This window comes from Crotalus tigris, unplaced genomic scaffold, assembly GCF_016545835.1.
Source record: "Crotalus tigris isolate CLP2741 ecotype Arizona unplaced genomic scaffold, ASM1654583v1 scf7180000024407.359931, whole genome shotgun sequence".
NCBI classification, from domain to species: domain Eukaryota; kingdom Metazoa; phylum Chordata; class Lepidosauria; order Squamata; family Viperidae; genus Crotalus; species Crotalus tigris.
The window spans coordinates 297,983-318,425 of NW_024100574.1; the positions used below are offsets into that span (position 1 = coordinate 297,983).

At 38.8% G+C, this 20,443-nt stretch overlaps 1 protein-coding gene across 11 annotated transcripts in view; it reads left to right on the forward strand.

The window, feature by feature from the left end:
• The window catches only part of RFX1 (regulatory factor X1), a 61,230-nt gene that overhangs the window by 15,630 nt on the left and 25,157 nt on the right, over window positions 1–20,443 (forward strand). For 6 of the 11 annotated variants that reach the window (XM_039329700.1, XM_039329701.1, XM_039329698.1 and 3 more), the window contains 7 exons: window positions 2,299–2,382; window positions 5,313–5,405; window positions 10,219–10,314; window positions 15,161–15,256; window positions 15,702–16,064; window positions 17,711–17,805; window positions 18,366–18,807. In XM_039329700.1, the coding sequence (XP_039185634.1) occupies window positions 2,299–2,382; window positions 5,313–5,405; window positions 10,219–10,314; window positions 15,161–15,256; window positions 15,702–16,064; window positions 17,711–17,805; window positions 18,366–18,807 (1,269 nt within the window). The remainder of the gene's footprint in view (window positions 1–2,298; window positions 2,383–5,312; window positions 5,406–10,218; window positions 10,315–15,160; window positions 15,257–15,701; window positions 16,065–17,710; window positions 17,806–18,365; window positions 18,808–20,443) is intronic. The other 5 variants (XM_039329704.1, XM_039329709.1, XM_039329702.1 and 2 more) reach the window with 4 other exon arrangements.

Consider the following 20,443-nt stretch of genomic DNA (forward strand, 5'->3'; position numbering starts at 1 on the left):
AAGGGTCCCATTTGGCTCACTAACTGTAATTTGTGATCATGCTCCTTCTATTGCTGTACAACTCCAACTCAGAGAAGTCTCACTTCAGCTCGAGTCCAGCTTTTTCCCTACCAACAGCAATTCTATGTTATTTATTTAAAGGATTTGTATAGCTGCCCATCTTGGAGCACAACTCTGGGTGTTTCAGAACAATAAAACTATAAACCATAAAAACCAATAAATCATGAAAACACAAACTAAAACCAGCCCCCACCCCAAGCACCTCAGTCATCCCAACCATTCACGGGCTCCCATTACACTACTTCAGTTCTTGAGTAAAGAGTCAAATCTTAGTGGCCTTCTGGAGAGCTAAAAGTGTTGGGGTTTGACAAATTGCTGGGTGGAGGGTATTCCACAAGGTAGGGGCAGCTATTGGAAAAGCACTTCTATTCTTCTCTAGTTTTAATTGTTCTCTCTCATCCATTTGAATATCAAAATTAAGTAATACACAAATGTACAGGTTAATTCTTTGGAATTAGAAAAATAAGAGAAAATAGAGCTGGGTGTCAACAGCATACCAAGGACAGTACAAACTCCAGATAATCTCCCTAGCAATTTCACGTAGATGGCGAATAGCATATAGGTAGTCCTTGACTTAACAGCCGTTCATTAATGATGGGCCAAGGTTACAATGGCCTTGGAAAGGGCCCTTTATAGCCCTTTCTGTAAAGTAATTCCAATCATCACAACATTGCCTGCCTCCCCACGATCAAGTGATTGCAATTTGGTTGCTTAACAACCAGCTCACCTTTATACCTTTTACACCTGGCTGCATCATCTTCTGATGTAGCTCTTCAGCTAAAACGACCAGAACAGTCCAATAACATATTTGAACAAAAATCCAGTTAAAATATATATTTGAAGTTACAAGGCTATTGGTTTCTCAAACATTTTGCCTTAGAACGCAGTAGTAAAGTCTAACTTCTAATTAATGAGACAGTCACTTGTCTGATATGACAGAGGTTCTGCTTGAGCAGGGGGCTGGACTAGAAGACCTACAAGGTCCCTTCCAGCTCTATTCTATTCTATTCTGGATCAAGAAAGGCCTTTTTTCAGCAAAGGTCTTACAAAAGTCCATTTAAGATAATAGGGACATGTACCATACTTAAAGAAGCATTAATCACCTCTCTTAACCATGGAACCAGTCCCACTCCGATACTGACTCTACTGGGTGGGGCAAGGATTAAGCACACACATGGAGGCCCCTTAGCTATCTGCACATGCATTTCACATCATCAAGCTGAATTGTCAAGCTGAAAAGGATCTGTATGAAGCTGACAAGGTTACCTTCATATGATTTGCCCCCAAATTGGAGTTTAAATCAAAATAACCCTATGACTTTGTCTGCAAAGAATATTGAAGGTTGCTCACAGGGAACCTCCATCGGTTCCAAGCTTTCCTCCATCCACATCTTCATAGATAGGGTGATGGAAATAGAAAACATTGTTACCCTGTTCATTGCAAATGATGTGGACACCGAAAAAAAGATCCTCTTTACTACATGCACTACTGCAAGGTAGATTTCAAATCGGCCTTCAATTCTGCCTGTAATAAACTATATAATCCAATTCATTATGAATTCCTCCCTCTGCACCTCGCTCTCTGCTTTTGTATTTTGTTCTTGATTATAATACAAGAGCAAGAGAAGCAGATGATCTCAAATTGGAAGTGGTATTCTTTTTCTGAAATGCTTTTGCTTTTGCAACTGAGGACACTGGGTTTTCACTCAACTTGAAATCCTGAATAACAAAAACAATATTTTACAGGTAGTCCTCAACTTACAACAGTTCATTTAATGACTGTTCAAAGTTGTGAGAGCACTGAAAAAAGTGACTTATGATCATTTTTCATACTTACCACCACTGCAGTATCCCCATGGTCACATGATCAAAATTCAGATGCTTGGCAACTGTTTCATATTTATGGCAGTTGCAGAGTCCCTGGGCCACGTTATCACTTTCTGCAACCTTCTGACAAGCAAAGTCAATGGGGAAGCCAGATTCACTTAACAATTGTGTTACTAACTTAACAACTGCATTGATTCACTTAACAACCGTGGCAAAAAAAGGTTGTAAAATGGGACAAACAAACTTAACAAATGTCTTACTTAGCAACAGAAGTTTTGGGCTCAATTGTGGTCAAAAGTTGAGGAGTACCTATATTGGCTTTTCTATATAATGAACTTCAGATTCCTGAGTAAGAAAAATAAAGTAATTAAGACTAAAAGTCTTGTTTTTTTTTCTGTTCTTTTCTGTGCAGAGGTTATTGGTTCAAGCCAGTGTACAAACAAAACCTGGAACAGTATCTCCTCTGCAGCTTACAAGTGTGCAAGTTCCCCCACAGGTGAGTTTCATTTCTTTTACTGATGCTACTAGAAACAGCTGGAAATGTGTTGAAGCATTCTCCTTTGTCCAGCAACATGCCTGCTGGACAATATTCAGGTGCTTCATATATTGCTGTAAAAATGTGCTGTATTTATAGTTCTTTTTCTATTATCAGATGTAGCTGCATTATGGTACTAGCTTAAGCTAGCATGTTTATCCCAAGAAATGTTATGAATTGCTTTGTGAAGCTGCTAAGTAATAAAACACTTTTCACAGTCTTCACAAAATGCATATTAGTTTATTTGATTCATACCTCATTTTTTCCATATGAAAGGAAGACCAAGGCATATAATGCTGAAAGAGATTAACAAAGATTAAGAAAAGAATTAAAGTATGATTAAGATGAATACATGATGTAAATCTTAATTTTTTTTTAAAGATGAAAAAGTAGAGACATCAAAGATTAAAACCCGTATCTTAAATCATGTTCATAATGGCAATCGGTTCAGATTTTTCAACATTAGGGTAATGCGGTCCCTATATTTTCCATCAGTCTAATTGACAAGTGCTGAGAACTGAAGTTTGTGGATGTTCTTCCAAGAGTGGCCTGATGTAAAATACAAAAGGCATAGAAGTTATTTGGTTCAGGAAAGTGACCAATGACAATCAGAGACAATTATGCAACCATTCCCCTTGCTATTGTCACTGCCTTGAGATCCAGATGCAGCCGAGGACCAAATAGCACCCTCACACTATGGAATTCTTCTCCCAAGGAGAATACCATCATAGGCTGAAAGGCAGTCTTAGGACCAAGTTCCCTGTTAATAAAGTCTGGTTTAATTTTGATTTACTCACCTCATTAAGTGTAATACAGGGAGTCACACTTACCAATCACTTGATCAGCAATCATTCGAAGCTATAACAGTGCTGAAAAATAAGACTTATGACTGCTTCTCGAAGATATGACCATTACAAAGTCCTCACAATCACATGGCCATGATTCAGGCACTTGGCAACTGGCTTGCATTTACGGTATTTCCATTGTCCCATGGCCATGGTTGCTGTTTGCCACCTTCACACTGCCTTCCAACAAGCAAATCAAGGGGTAGCTGGCAGCAAGCCATGGCCATGTGACCTGCTTAATGACTGTACCACTTAGGACTTTCAGTGGAGGAAATGGTGGATATGTATCTCTGAACACTGGAGGTGGTGCCAAGGCAGAAACTGCTGACTAGGTGACAAGCCTCGGCCAGCAGAGCTTTTCTGGGCAAGGCAAGACCAGGGGAATGCCCACTTGCGCTCTGGAAGGCAGCTCACTGTGAGGACATGCGCAGGACCCAAAAGGCAACTCATGAGTAGAACACCATGAGCTGTGAAAGAAATATTAAGCTCATGCCTTTGAGTGGAGTCTACTTAAAGATACTGGGTTTGCCAAAATCTTCACCTTCTACTGCACATTTGGAATATATCAATTTTAAAAGCTACAGAGATCTGAGCAGTGGAGCATCCTTCAACCCAGATTACATTGAAAAGAAACAATTAGAAGGATTTAAAATAATTAAAAGCAAAAAATTTGATTAGTTTGAAGTAAAAAAAACTTAAAACAAATTAAGAAGATGGTTGAGTTGGACTATTATTTACTTTAAAGCATTTTTGAGTTTATTAAATAAATAATACATACATTGAGAGAACAAAGACTTTTTGTCAATTTGTTATAAGGATGATTTGTTGGTTTCATTAAGCAAAGAGAAAAGGGAAAGTTATGAAAAATGATCTGATTGTAGATGTCCAGAGTGCTGAATGTGACTAAAGGTGCCAAGGATATAGAAAAAGGGAATTAAAAAAATGAAGAATCTGTAATACAAATAAATTAAAAAATAAAATGAAAAAAATTGCAAAATAAAACAAATAAATAGACGGAAAAAGATTTAGATAATGTGATACCATAGGAATTAAGACACGAGAATTTTATTCGAGGCTTTTCCAGAGGAACCTGGTGAAGACATCAAAGAGAGGGTTGTTGAACCTTTTGACAAAAGTTTTGGAATGGGATGCAGAAGTTATGAGTGCCTAAGTGGACAAAGCATACAGAATTAGCACAAGATATACAGAATTAAGAAATGTATCAAGAGATATAATTGTGCACTGTGTCAAGAAGGGTACAAGAGATCATGTTCTGCAACATTTCAGTACTGAGATTGGTATCTTTGAGTAATTGGTATCTTTGAGTAATTGTGCTCAAAGATATATCTATCAATATTGTACAAAAATAATATACTTTTTGATCACTAAACAGAAAAATACCATTTTGTTGGGATAAACTGGAATGAGTAATTTTAACTTTTAAGCAGCAGATGTTCCAACTTACAAAAGGGAAGAGATTTTTTGAAAGGTTTAAAGAGGAATTAGAGGATACAAATGGATTCAAAAGGAGTTACGCAGCAAGTATAGCAAGCAATTATAAACTTAGAAAGTACATCATAAGCATGATTTTTAAATACCTAATGTAGAAATATAAGTGGGGCAACTGCTGCCTCCAACAGAAAAAAAGTATTTGATTATTTTAAAAAGTTGAAACAAGATGTAATTTGTCTGTTTTTGGGGCTGCTTTGGGTGCAGCCTATGTTATTTTTATCAAGCTTGGTCTTGTTCACTTCCCCCTGGAAAGAGGAAAAACAGATATAGTTGGGCCAGTTTTAAGGAACATTTTTCATGCATATGTATATAATATAGTCTCTTTGTATGTACACAGGAAATAATATGCAGCATCAGTGTAAATTGAGGCAAATAATAAAGCAGTTTTTGGCACAACCTACTGAATGAATGTAAATAGGTTGCTTGTCCCAAAGAACATAGCAACTTACCAGTTGGTCTTGCTTGTTAATGATTGGCTCAACTTATCATAATTCTTCTTAAGATAATCAGACCTTTTTATGCCAATTGTTTTAGCGGCTCGTGGTACAGAATACACCTCAAACTAGCAAAGGAGGATCAATAGCTTTGACTGTACATGGTGTGCAACAAGTCCACTCTTCACCTGAGGTGAGTGATCAGATATTCAGATTTTGCAGGTTTTGTGAAGCATATTCACTATGTAGATGTCCTGTTTGCTGTGCATCAAAGAAACTACAGTTTGACCTTCACTGCCTTTTGGTATTGCTCATCTTCACATCTGTCTTCCAATTCTGTCTTTGTTGCTTTCCTTTCCCTGCTTTTATTTCCTTTATGTAGTTAGTCAATTCTGATTAAGTTTTCATCTCATTTTTAAATAGACCAAAAAAAAGTACATAGATTTATCATCCCAGCAATACTGTTAACTGGGGGGGGGAATCAACATGTGTTGGCCACTTAAAAATCAAATAGTCTCTAAGGAAATATAACCAAATATAGTAATGAACAGCATGATGACAGTCCTTTTTATATGAAAGATAAGAAGAATTTATAAGACTGCTTGATGAACTGAAGGTTTAATATTCCATGTAATTCCAAAAAAGTACTTCAGAGTTCATGGGAAGGAGAATGTAGCACCTATCCAAAACACTTTAAAGCAATTGTATATTTTCAAAAGGGAGAAAAATACCAAGAAAATATGGCTGCTTTAGAAAGCTGAAGACAGATACTGCATTTGTATCATCTATTTCAGGGGTGTCAAACTGCCAGCCCACGGGCCGGATGCATAATAGCAAAACTGCGCCCACCCCGTTGCCGGCAATGGCAAAAAAGTTGTGATACATCGCGACACGTCAAGTGACGTTACGAGTTTGACATCCCTGATCTATATGCTCAGGAATACCTGAAGCACCATTTTGGAATTGAAATCAAAGTGCTTCACAACTACAATGAAAAGCACAAAAAACAAATTCAAGACTAAAGATCTATTAACCAAGCAACAGGAATAGAACTTGGGATAGCTCCATGTGTATCCCAGTGGATGATATCCCCCTGCTGAGTGGAATGATGGTTTATTTTGTTTGCTGTTTTTAAGTTTTGTATGCTAGGGAAATAGAATTCTTCTGAATGTGCTTCCTTAGTTACTTTCCCACCCCTATCCATTGTTTTGTAAGTGGTTAATAATCCAGCTTTTCCTATCTGAAACCCATTTTATTATGCTCCTCATAACAGAAAATTCAGTAAGTTAAAGTAAGTGTAAATCTGAGATTTCATTTTTCATTATGGGCAAGAATAGAAAACAGATCAATCTCTTCTGAAGTGCCAAATTTATTAAAAGATTTTCTGCATACATCTTCTTGAAATATAGATTGTTGCACAAGCTCTTTGTTGCTGACTACCTTATACCAAGCTTTAGTAATAGTAATTCTTGATAAATCCTAACAATTAATGTAATGCTTTAGAGCTCTCAACCAACTTATATATGTTATGTCATTACAGTCCTTTCAATAGGCTAAGGCTACTTTCATCCATCTTATGCAGGAAGGATAGTTGAGAGAAAATGCTTTGTGTTATCAAAACAATGTGATAGTTCCTTTCCTGGGACTTTTCTGGTAATTTCTGAATCTATTCCATCTCTAGGGAATAATGTGCAATGTGGGTCACAATTATGCTCTGCTGTGCTAACATTGCTCTTACAGAATCAACACATGCCCATTAGGGTTTGTATGCATTGAAATAATTTGTTGGTGCAGAGCATGAATCAAGACATTTTAGAAGCAGAAGAGAAAGAATTGTAATGATAAGGGTTCCAGTAAATCAATATTTTGGTCTGGCCTCAGTGATCTTTGCAAGATTAGGGAAAGATTGTTCTGATTCCATTTTGGCCTAATAACAAACAGAAAAAATTCAGCTTAGAAAATGCTTTCTCCTGGGATAAATAGCAGTTCTTGCAAAGTCCTTGTTTGGCAAATTTAAACCACATGCAGGTAGTCCTCAACCTACAATCATCTGTTCAGCAACTGTTTGAAGTTATAATGGTGCTGAAAAATGATGATTACAACTGGTCCTCAGAGCCCCACTTGTCCCAGCACTCATACACCCCAGTACCCTACTCTAGGCTTGCTGCATCTCCCTCACATACCTACACATCTTCACAAACCATCATCATACCTCCTCTCATGCACCATCTCCAACCTAGGCCACACCTCTTGGATACCCCATTATGTATCTAACCTGCTCGGCATCTCTCAGGGACCCCATCTACTCATTTACTCTTTCATGCATACTCCCTTTTACCCCTCTTGTTCCTTCCAACCAACAGGAGCCACTTACCTGCCTTCAAAGCTGGGGCTTGCAATTTCCTACTGGCTTCCTCACTGACTTTGGTGGTGGGAAGCAGGCATGAAGTTGTCTCACTTTAATGACTGTGGGATTCAGTTAACAACAGCAACCAGGACTGCAGCTATTCCCATTATTAAGCAATGCATGCACTCTTTATGACTGCATTGCTTAGTAGTGGAAATTCCAGTCCCTATTGCTATTGTAAATCGAGAACTACCTATATGTAATAGGTATGTTGTCTATTGCAGTTGATCTTACATGCATGACTCAAAAGAGGTATTTATAGCTGACCATTATAGTTTAGGCTGTATAGTGCTGTTTCAGTCTTCTGTTTCTTAAATAAGGTTGGCGGGGAGGGAAAGGAAAGGACATAAGCATTTTGAGGATTATTGGCTATGCTGATCTTGGATGTTAATATACTGTAGTTTTTGGTAATAATTTAGTACTGCCATTTTTCACTTCATTAATGAAAACAACCACTGAAAGTTTTGAAGGAACCCTAGTGTATTTTAAAAATCAGTTCACTATAAGCATGAATATTGTAAAAATAAAAAAACAACAAAAAGACAAAAAGCAACAAAAAGGCAAGATTTTTAAAAAAACAAATTAAAGGAACATTTTGGCAAAGAATGATGCATAAAGATAAATTCAGTATGATACCAAAATCTGAAGTCAGTCCTGTAATATTGATAATATCCAGGTTTGTCCAGCTTTCATTGGTGGTCAGTCTGTAAAAACATATATGCAAAATTCTGTTGAACTCATTGAGATATATGACACAATTTGTTCTGATTTGAGCATAGTTTTTGAATGATTCTTTCTCCTATTTTTAACAAAAATCAATTCTACATTCTCAGTCTTACAAATTAAGCAATAAGCTAAAAGAATTGCCCAGATAAATAGAATTTATTTATATATTGCTTGTGATTTATTTATTGGTTTTTTGTACTGCTTGTTTTAATTAATTGAATATTGTTAATTTGAAGTCATATTTTGTTGAGATTTTGGCTCACAGGGCAATTTTTTGCAAGGTTAATGATGGACCTGCAAAAAAGATTTGCTGCTGGATTCTAATTGCCCTTAATCAAGGATTTTTCTGTGTACTTGATGTTCATTTCGAATCAACAATCAGTGTTTGAGATATAGAGGTGATTTAGCTTATGGAAATGATCGTGCCTAAATTTTTGGGTGGCAGAGCTCAGTTTAGTTTACCAGTGAGCTACGACAATCAAGTAGGAAGGAAATTTATTATGTTCACCACCTTAAGTTATTTATAAAAGTACTAAAGGCAAGATATAAATAAATACTAAGTAAATAAAAAATAAAATAAATCTGAGGGAATATCTCAGGCCAGTCAAACACAGGTAATAGCATATTATTGAACCCACTTTGTGGCAATGATAGCTTTGAAAGAACGATAGTTCTATAGCACTGTTTTGTTCATAACCTGTTTTGTTACAGGTCTGCCTGGAGCTAATTTCAGCTTGTCCCACACAGTGATATCAGAATCTTTCAAAGCTGCTGTGAGATAATTGTTTAACATTTTAAGGATAAATTTGTTTATATCTGTTTCAGCATTACGAGTCCATTAGTTTACAGATCAGTCTGTGTCAGTCCGTGTCAGGAATAATTTCTATTTCTATGAATTTCAGTTATTGTAGTCTTACAACAAAAAATTCTTGAAAAGATCTAGCCTATCATTTGATTAATACAACTTCATCCTTCAGTTTCCTTTGTGGCTTCTTCCATATAGGACAATGCAAAAGGAGATAAATAAGATTCTTGCTTTGAAGAGTGTGATTGTGATGCTCCTAATGAAGATGTTCTTTTGGTTTCTTAGATTGGCTGATTGAAGTTAGACAATACAACTTTCCTCCTCACTTCATATACATATTTGTGAACCATTGGAGTTAGTTTATTTAATTATTTATTCATATTTATAAATGTAATCCTGCAGTGTACAATAAAATAAAGGCAAGTATAAATGACCCTTAAGCACTATTAAATGTTAATATAAATAAGATCACAGGAGAGTGGTCCAACAATCCTGTACACAATATAACCATCTTCTTAGATTTTTGGTTGGTGGCAATTCTAATTTTCGTGACAGAATCATGAAAGGTCTATGTTAGCTCTTATTAATGACATTCAGTTTAGCAATCTTGTATGCTATTGGTCCTGAAACATTTGTAGTTTAAAACAGAAAGTCAGTTTATCAACTGGTTTTTGTGTAGGACTGTTTTAAACAGTTCAGGACTATTGTAAAACCGCACAAGAACAATATTAGAAGTTGAAACCATATCTGAGGCTGTCAAAAATGTTTGTTCTTTGATGTCAAAATCCACCCCCCCAGACTTAGAGAAAAAGTACTTGAAAAACGGAAGGTTGATATTCAGTTCTCTCCATACCTGTTTTTTTCAAAATGTTAAAAAATGCTCTTTAAAAAAATCTGGATACTGTAAAAATTGTTCCCAGAAAGGGAATATTTCCAACCTGGAAGACCCTTACTGATTTCTAGCTAAGATCAAGTGAGCATGAATTGTCAAAACATAATACAATCCATCATGCAGTTGTGCCTTTGTCCGTACCCAGAGAGGGTAAAGTGCTCCTCCTTGCCTTTCAGCGCTCCCCTGTCCAGAACAGTAACTCTGCCGCTAAACCAGGACAAGTACAGCAGCTCCAGGTCCACGGAGTCCAGCAAGTGCCTGTTGCACAAGAGGTGCTGTATTTTTGCTTGCATCAGACTTGTGGTCCTCCCCAATTTCAGTCATTGCTTTTTGGATGACAAGAATTCAAGCCTAATAAGGTGTTAGCCTGGATTCTTAAATTGTTATTGCCAACAATTTCTAAGCACCCTTGGAAATCTTCAGCCCACCATTCAGTTGGTATTTCAGTGCATGTAACTCAGAACTTAATAACACTTTCCTTTCAACAACTCCCAGATTTGTGCAAGTCCTAAAAACAAGCATGTAAGCATCTACTGTGGCCCATTTCTGTTTCATGTCCACTTCTCCCAATGGCAGATTGTATGTGTTTTATATGTGTTTCACAACTAATAAAAATGTTTTTGTGAAACATTTTGTTGTTTTGCTTGTTGAACCATAATATCCTATTACTCTGTATTTTTAAGAACCAAAGTTGTCCCATGTGAGGGGTGGGGGAATAACTTTGTTATTTAAAATTAATTGCATTCTGTTGAATGTATAATGCATGCCCAAACAAAAGCAACACATTTAAAGGTATTTTTCTGAAAATAATAATTTTGTAAGTTCTTTTTTTTTAAAAATTGCAGATTTTTCTTCTTTATTATAATAATGTGTTCTTGTGTAAGTATTCAAAAATAAAGCCCTGCAGAATTCCATAGACCATTCTTCCACAGCACCACAAACCGGAATACAATTTTTATTACACTGCTTTGTGTAGTTAATCCAGATCAAAAAGAAATGGCACCTCTGATTTAGGAGGAGTTTTGTTTTTGCCAACAATCTGCCACTTACTGTAGATCTAGTTTTCCATAGAGATCAAACGTTAAATTACTTTACAGTCAGGTTACAGTCATGTAATAGGTAATCATCTAATAATGTTTCAGAAATTCCTCTGCAGAATCTAGGTGACAAATACTAGCCAGAGGAACTTGCACAATTTTCTCATGATAAAAGAATGAATTTTCTCCCCTTTAATGAAAGTTAAAATATTTTCCTACAGTTGGGCCAAGCATTCTACAATGGGATATATCATTACTTTTCTTCTGGAGGCAGAGCTACCATAACAGATTCCAATATGCTTCCCATGAGAGGAGATAATTCCAATCTTGGTTCTGACTCTACCTTGTTCTGGATAGGATGCAGGTCTGCCAACTGCACTAGCCATCTATGCGTTCCATTAGTAGCCAGACTTTCCTCACTTCTTTTAGTTCCTTGTCTTATACTATATTTAACTAGAAATTGGAATGAGAAGACCAAAAATCACTAAAATCATAGGCACTTGCTGCCTATGCGCATGTAGAGAACTGCTTTGTGGGCTGGAACTGAACAAGAGGGTTGGCTCTCACTGCATCAACCTCTGAGCTGCCCACCACAATTGCATGTTGCTTGTAGCTTCAGGAGATCTTGTCAGCTCTTTCCAGGAGAGTCAGATAGCCTGGGGAAGGAAATGAATGGTACCAACTACCCAATTCCTCTCTGTTCTTCACAGAAGGAATAATGATGCTTTAATGATTCAATTGCTCAACTGCCAAATAATACTTTTTGAATAGTGAAGATTCCTGATAATGATTTCATAATGATCAAGTGGTCACTAATTAAGCTGTGCTCTTGCCATCTCTGACCTTTCTCTTCCTGGGGTTAAGATCAGAACCCTATATTGGGGTTGGTCCAGAAAAGGGGAAGGAAGAGGGAGGACCCAAAAGCACTTTTTCCAAAAGACAAGTGGATTTTCTTGGTTTTGTCTTTGAAAACATTTCACTTCTCATCCAAGAAGCTTCTTCAGTTCTGAATGAATGAGGTGGAATGGAAGGATTTATATTCTTTGTAGTTACCTTTAAAGAATAACTGAAAAGAATATAAATCCTTCCATTCTCCACCAGTCAGCTAGCTCTTATGCTAGGTCAGGGGTAGGCAACCTTGAATTCTGGGAGTTGAAGTCCACCAGTCATAAAAGAGCCAAGGTTGCCTACCCCTGTGTTGGGTCAAGAAAAATATAGCATAACTCATGGCAAAATACATCCAGGTAATCCACAACAGAACAGCAGACTAACTCAGACTTGAACATTACCAAATTAAAGTCTCAAAACCAAGATGTTTGAAGAAATAGTTTCAATTTTTGTGGGACCTCCTAGCAAATTTAGTGATTCAAAAGATGGAGCAGTTTATCTCACACTTTCCAAACTAGGGAGCAGGGGCAACAAATCTCTTTATCAACTCTTGGTCCAAAGACTTACTGTACCGTAAATGCCGGCGTATAAGACGACTTCCGCGAGCGCTGAAATCGGCGCCAAAGACGGGGGTCGTCTTATACGCCGAGTCGTCTTATACACCGGAAATACTGGTAGTTTCCGGTGTATAAGACAACGTTCTAGGAATGCGGCCCAGCTATAAAGACGGGGGTCGTCTTATATGCCAGGTCGCCTTGAATGCCGGCGTTTACGGTATGTCTTCCATCAATTTCTGCTAATGCCTAGGCTCCTGAAACTGATGCGAAGCTTCTGATTGCCTAGGCTGTCTTACTATTCAAACTTAGTCAATCTCTCAACATCCCAATCATGGATCCTGGTGGCCTCACCCAACCTGCTAACCTATAGAAGATTTAATTTCCCAGATCCCAGCTGAAGGTCTATGGAGATTCTCACTCATCCAGGTCATAGTTATCTCAAAGGTGCTTTTTCAAAAGGCAACTGGATTGTTTTTTGAGAAAGAAGAAGAAAATGGTTTGCTTCCAGTCACAATCAATAAAGATTCTTGGATGAGAAGTGAAACATCGTCGTCTTTCTCAAAAAAACAATACAGTTGCTTTTTGAAAAAGCACCTTTGAGACAGATCCCAGCTGCTTACAACTATAGACCTGGAGACTGAATGTGGTTAACTTGGGATTTAATAACACAACCATTAAAGGTAATCCTTGACTTACAGTTACAATTGGAACCAGAATGTCTGTTGCTAAGTGATCTGGTTGCTAAGTGAGTCACATCTGATTTTATGATCTTTATTGCTACATTTCTTGTTAAGCGAATCGCTGTGAATGTTAAGCGAACCATGCAGTCATTAAGTGAATCCAACTTCTTTATCGACTTTTATAATTGGAAGCCCTGTAGAAAGTCACAAGTGGCCCTGGGACACTGCAATCATTGTAAATATGGGTTGCCAAGCACCCAAATTTTGATTATGTGGCTACAAGGATGCTGTGATGGTTGTAAGTGCAAAGACTGATCGTAAGTTACTTTTTCAGTGTCATAACTTCAAATGGTTGTTAAATGAATGGTTGTAAGTCAAGGACTACCTATAATTCCAAAGAGGTTGTGCATCTTATATACGTACTCCCATGCCAGGTTTTCTGAAGACAGCCTAAGGAAGGGAATGTCATCAACATCAGCCTCTACCTTTCAAGTCCTCATCTTTTTACCAAAAGAGTTCAGACTATAATCAAGCTATCTCCACAGACTGGTGTCAGCACACTCCTTAGTCCTAGCACCAATGATGAAGATGTCCATCTTCAGATCAAGTTTCTGAAGGAAAAACTCAGTGACAATACTATTCATGATCTAACAGAATCTGTCACGAAACATCCTGCTAGTTTTTCCAGCCCTAATATGAACATTATTCAAGCCCATGCACAAAGTAATCATTAAACACTTAACATGGGGAGGACATTCATAATTGCCCTAGAAATAGGTTCACTGTTGGTCAAGAAAGAGTACTTGTATCATCCATCCCTCAGTGCCTAGACCCAACCTTTATTTTCAAGGTCAGTTTTGACTCCCACAGGGACTTCCTTCTGCCCTAGCTACAAAACCCAACTAGAGGGATGTTGGCACAAACTGGACATCAAATGGAGTTATCAAGATCTAGCTGAGAAGGAGTTCAGAGTTTCTGACAGTTTCCTAAGGACCTTATAATATTCCATCTTGACTGCACTAACTGTAGTCCGGTGAATCAAGTTTGCACCAAATAAGCATAAGAGATTCAGAATAATCCTGCTCCACAGGGAAGAACAATTCATTCCACTAGAAAAGCAATCATTTTATCCACTTTCAACAGACATCTATAGGATTGCTACATGATCGTCTGTAATTTAACTCTTCTGTGCAGAAAATTGTTCTTAGCAAAAATTAGAGGCCTTCCAGATATAAATCTACCTTAAGGATGTTTATTCCCACTGTAGAATGACCTGGTTCTACTGTAGAAAAATGGTTCATTTGGAGTTTTCATGAAGGTCCTTTTTCTACACTGGAAGCAAGGTATTGAACCCACCCAGACATTCACATGCAGAGGAACCTGCAAACAAATTACCAGGGCCCCAAAACTTTTGAGCAATTTCTCAGATATATCTTTACCTTACTCAAACTTTTTAAAAATGTGCTTCTTTTGAGCTTTCTTCTGGATTGTTACTTTAGTAGTAGGAGTGGAATTAGTTTCTCCAAAAGGAAGCACATTAAAATTAACTCTGCTTCCCGAACAAGTGAGAGGGACTGTTGTAGAATGCCCTATCACTAGTTTAGAAAAAGGACAATCATGGAAGATCTAATGAATCATTCTAGGTCTTAGTAGCTGCTAGTATGTGTGTGTGTGTGCATGTATATATGCATGCATACTAAAGTCAGTTTTTGATTCCTGGTGACTGCCTGGGCTAGTCACCTAGTCACTTTGCCTGGCTAAGTTTTTGAGAATTGATTTACCCTTTCCACCATCGTAGGGTTGAGAGAGCGGGACTGACCCAAAGTTGCCCAGCTGGCTTCATGTCTAAGCAGGAGTAGAACTAATGTCTCCCAGTTTCTAGCCAGATGCTTAAGCCATTAGACCAGACTAGATCCCAAAGTACACTAATAGACTCTGGTGTATTTCATTCCACAGAGATCTGTTGTGCAGACAACTCCCACAACTCCCAAAGCAGGTACAGTGCAACAACTGGCAGTTCAAGGGCTCCAGCAGGTTCATGTTACCCAAGAGGTAAGTATTTGTCTTTTGCTCTTGGGTTGGCCTGCATTTTCATTTTTTGTCACCTATAACCACAGAGGCTTTCCGCCCTCAGAGCTACGTAACTAATGTCAGAGATGTTAAAACCCTGTCTTTAATCCTCCTGCAAAAATACTCCCACTTGTTTCATTCAAGTGATCATAATATTCCTGATTCAGGATCAGTCTATCCTGTCCTCCCTCTTTCTCTTGAGGATGTGGTTTGTAGCCATCCAGAGATTCCCGCCACTGACCACTCTACTTGCCCAAATAGTGAAGACCCTGAGCTGTGCCAGTTTCTTGGTCTGACGGTCCCTTTTGCTTTATAGAATATAGGATAGCCAGAGTACTGGGACCCTCTGTTCTCAGTCTCAACCTTTACATTATTGTTCCTTTTTCCTTTAGCTCTGATTGCTTTAGTTTTTCTGTTTATTGTCTAGAATGCAGACAGTGGTCCTTCTAAGAGCAGTCAGCAGGAGCAGCAGCAGGAGCAACAAGGAGTACAGCAAAGCCTCTCCCTAGAATGCAGCAGCAGCAGCAGCAGCAGTGCACCCCAGCTGACCAGCTGCTGTTTACCTGGCCCGGAGCACAGGCTCCACTACATGCACTCACTAGATTCTGCCTCGGAGCAGTGGGTGGAGCTGGTCCGCATGCTTCCTCAGCCACTCCTCTTGCCACAACAGAAGGTGGTGATAGAGCAGCTACCATTCCTCTCCTCTCATCACTCCAGCCCTGACCAGAGAGTCAAGATTCAGAGAGTCCCTCAGGTGCTAGTGTTTGGAACAGCAGCTACAGCACTTAAAGTAGGTCCAGCAAAGGGCAATAACCGAGATCCAAGAATAGCAAGCCCTGTGCACATCACTTTTTAAGCAACAGAAAACAGAGCAAACTAGCATTATTCCCTTCTCTGTGCCTTCAAAGGACTCTCATCTTAATCATTGGTGATGGTCAAATGGCAATTTTCCCTTCCCCATACCCTGCCAGAGGAGTTGAAATTCTTGGACCTCTTTAGGCTTAGAGTTGATTTTGTTTTACATAAATAAATATAGGGATAAATATAGGAATCTTAAGGGATGTGTGTTAGAGAATTGTTAGAAATATGATGGCCTAGGGCAGTGGTGGCGAACCTTTTAGAGACCGAGTGCTCAAACTGCAACCCAAAACCCACTTATGTATTGCCGGGTGGGCGTGGCCCTCTGGGTGGGCATGGCCCACTGGGTGGGCGTGGCCTCTGCCGCCCAGATCTATGCCTCCAGAGCGATTTCGTGCCCCCCCATGACCAAGAGAGAGCAAGAGCGCAGGCGCATGTGGAGAGGCGGGGGAGAGCAGCCTGGCCCGGTCTCCCTCTGGGGCAATGGCGCGCATGCCCACAGGGACAGCTCCGCATGCCGCCTGTGGCACCTGTGCCATAAGTTCACCACCACGGGCCTAGGGAAAAGGGAGAAAGCCCTAAGGGTTTTCCTAATTTATCTATTTCCGGCTTTCACATCTTTTTATGACACCACTATTAAGCCACCATTATCCATGGTCGCACAGTGGTTGGAATGCAGTATTGCAGGCTGAATCTGCCCACTGCCAGAAGTTTGATTCTCACCAGCTCAAGGTTGACTCAGCCTTCCATCCTTCTGAGATCGGTAAAATGAGGATCCAGATTGTTGGGCAATATGCTGACTCTGTAAACCGCTTAAAGAGGGCTATAAAGTGCTATGGGGTGGTATAGAAGTCTTAAGTGCTATTGCTATTCGTGGGAAATATATACGCTATCGTTAAACAAATTTTATTTTGGTGGACTTTCAAGACATGGAAGTTAAAATATAGGTTTTAATAGCTAGTTAGGATTTCAGCCTGGGTTTGTGAACAAGGTTCAATCTAAGAAAGTGGAATACTGAAATACTAAACATAAAAAATATTTTCTTGTAAATAAAAGAAGCACTGAACATCTTTGTAAAAGGTCATTTTGCACATCATGAGGGGGAAACCTAGTACAAACAATTGCAGTCAACTATAGTTCTGAATAATTATATGGTGTATTGTTATTGTAATATTTTATTTCCAAGAACTTAGAGTACTTGCACTTTTTACTATAGCTCTGTGCTTTGACATATGGGAACATTTGCTTTGCCTTGCATTCCTTTCTTAATTATTGTATTGCTCAGCTTATTTTGTCTAATCAGAGGACCTGCAGTGTCTTTCACTTACACAAAGAATTCTTATTCCATGGAAATTCTGGGGTGAGGGTTAGCCTTTGATCAGAGAATCCATGATAACGGAATGTCAGATGCAGGATAAAGGCAGTGCACATGTGTGGAAGAAAAAGGGATTCTGGTGGCCCAGTCTTACTTTAGAGAAGTATGTTGGGAGGGGGAAAAAGGGAAAGGGACAGTAAACACGGCCTTACTTCTTAATCTCAGTTCGCTTTTCCTTTCCTTCCCACTGCTTATGTGCTCAGGTCCAGCAGCTTCAGCAGGTCCCTGTGCAGCATGTCTATCCTAATCAGGTTCAGTATGTGGAAGGAGGAGATGCCAGCTACACAGCAAGTACCATGTGAGTATAAAGAAGACAGGCTTATCCTGTCTGTGCTACCCTGAGGCCTAATAATTTAATTGGTCAGATTCAGGGTGCCAAAGCGACTGCTCCAAAAAAAGGGCATGCTATAGTTTTTCACACAATGGCAAAATGTTTCCATGTTGTGTCTAAACTAACAGATTCCATATTCTTTCTAAACCATAGAGATAACCACTATTCCAACAAAAGCTGGAACCGAAAATATTTTAAGAAAGACTCTTATGCTACCTTAAACGCCAATTGATTTATTGTGGCCCAGTTGTATCTGATAGGTTGGATTAGGATGGGGTAGGAGTGCCCTTTACGTGCCAGAGAAAACCTGGCAGGAACAGGATGCCTGGTATGCAACTATTGGTATTTTTTACAGAAACCTTTAAAAAAATTAATCTCTTGCCAGCGATGTTCCTGCTTCTTGAACTTTCCTCCTCTGTGTCTGTCATACAATTCTGGATATAGGTAGTTGAAGTTTTCTCCTCTAGGTTGCTGTTTTTCCCCTAATGTGTGTATGTGCTTATTTGACTGTATTTCTTCCATTTCAGACGCTCCAACACTTACCCTTACACAGAAACCCCTCTCTATACTCAAAACACAGGAGCAAATTACTATGAATCCCAAAATACTCCAACGCAGGTCTCCAGTCCAGCAACCTCACAAACAGTGGCCAGCAGTGGCTCGGTACCTATGTATGTTTCTGGAGGACAAATCATAGCCAATCCAAATGGAAGCAGCAGTACAGCAGGAGGAGGAGCAGCAGCAGCAGCAGCAGGAGGGGGAGGAGCAGCAGCAGCAGGAGGAGCACCGGCAGCAGCAGGAAATGGTGCTGGTGGTGGCAGCACTGCTGGAGGAGGTGGAGGAGGAGGAGGAACAGGAACTGGTGGCGGCGGCAGCAGCAGCGCAGGGACCTATGTGATTCAAGGAGGTTACATGCTGGGAGGTTCAAGCCAGTCCTATTCACACACCACCCGTGCCTCTCCTGCAACAGTAAGTTTTCCACTAAGATACTTCCAAAGGAATTGGAAGTTACTTTTCTTGCTGTCAGTGCAACTAATCTTATTAATGCAGTGATTTTCCATGCCTATATTTTGGAAAAGCAATATTTTGTTGGCAGACTGCTTTAAAAGATAGCTTAATGTACCTGTTGCCCACTACTAGTCTCTCTGAGAAAGATCCAACTGTAAGAGAGTTGGGCTATTGTTAGGTTACACCCTCAACTCCCGAAAAGGATACCTGGGATAAGCTATCCCGAGTCATTCAAGTGAGATGAATGGCCGTACAAATTGAATAAATAAATGAACAGACAAATGTATGGATAGCACATTATGCTAACAGTATATATTCTGAATATACTTCAAGAGTTTACCTACAATCTCTCATTAACTTGAGATTTTGGTAGCATAATTTTTAAAAAAAAAATTCCTCAAAATCAAGATAATTTTTAATTTCGCAAAGTTAATTTTCCCACAAAACCCCAGTAAATGGTCTGAAACCACAGTTTCTAGTTGATTTAAACCCTCTGGCAATTTCTCAGAAGATTTCTTCTGGTAAAGAGGATTCTGTTTTTCTGTTATTCTCAGTGACTTTTTTTGAATTTTACTTTGGAGGTAATGGAAGGTACCTATTGCTGTTGGTAGGTTTTTCTGCTGCACAGTTCTGTGGTCATCTTGGCGGATCACACTTTGCAATTTGGAAATGTCTGGGGGGAGTTAACTCATGGGGTCTCCCTTGATTTTACAACAACCAAAGTTACAGCAGCCAAAGATTCTGAATCTGTTTTTAATCTCCCAATGGATTCTTGGTGGAGGCAAGACAACACAATAAGAATAAGGGCAAAATTTTTGTGCCTGCTGATTGTAGCTCAGATTTCATGCATTTTTCTTTCAGGCCACAAAGAGAACATGATGAATTAATTGTTAGAATTAGTTTTTGCCTAATTTTCATTGTATAAGAATTGAAAAATATCTCAAAAGGCACTTTTTTTTCTTTTTTCTTTCTTTCCAAAAGGCAACTGGACTTTCTTGGTTTTTTCCTTTGAAAACTTTTCACTTTTCATGCAAGAAGCTTCTTCAGTTCTAACTAACTAGTGGGGAATGGAAGGATTCATATAGCACTCTAGTGCTAACGACTAGATGACTTTAAAGAATATAAATATAAAACCTTCCATTCTCTACCAGTTAGAACTGAAGAAGCTTCTTGGATGAGAAGCAAAATACTTTCAAAGGGAAAAAAACCCAAGAAAATCCAGTTGCCTTTTGGGGGGGGGGAGCACCTTTGGGACAACAATGACCTGGATGACTGAATCTCCATAGAATTGAAAAGTATATAAAATACTTAGTCTCTTCTCTGCTGCTTGCCTCTCTTTAGAACCATTATAATACATAAATCTCTTCACATTGATTTCCCAAATGAGATTGATTAAATACTTCAATGTGCGTAGAAAGAAAATATCTAAACCTACCAACATGGATAGAAAGAAAAATGTACTAAAACGTAGTCAAAAAAGAGCAAGGAACAGTTAAGGGTAATACAGGCAGACAAAATGCAGAGTTGTTTTGATGAAACTAAAATGTTTGTTTTGGAAGTGAGTGATGGCAAATGAAAGTAAAAGTAATAAACATTT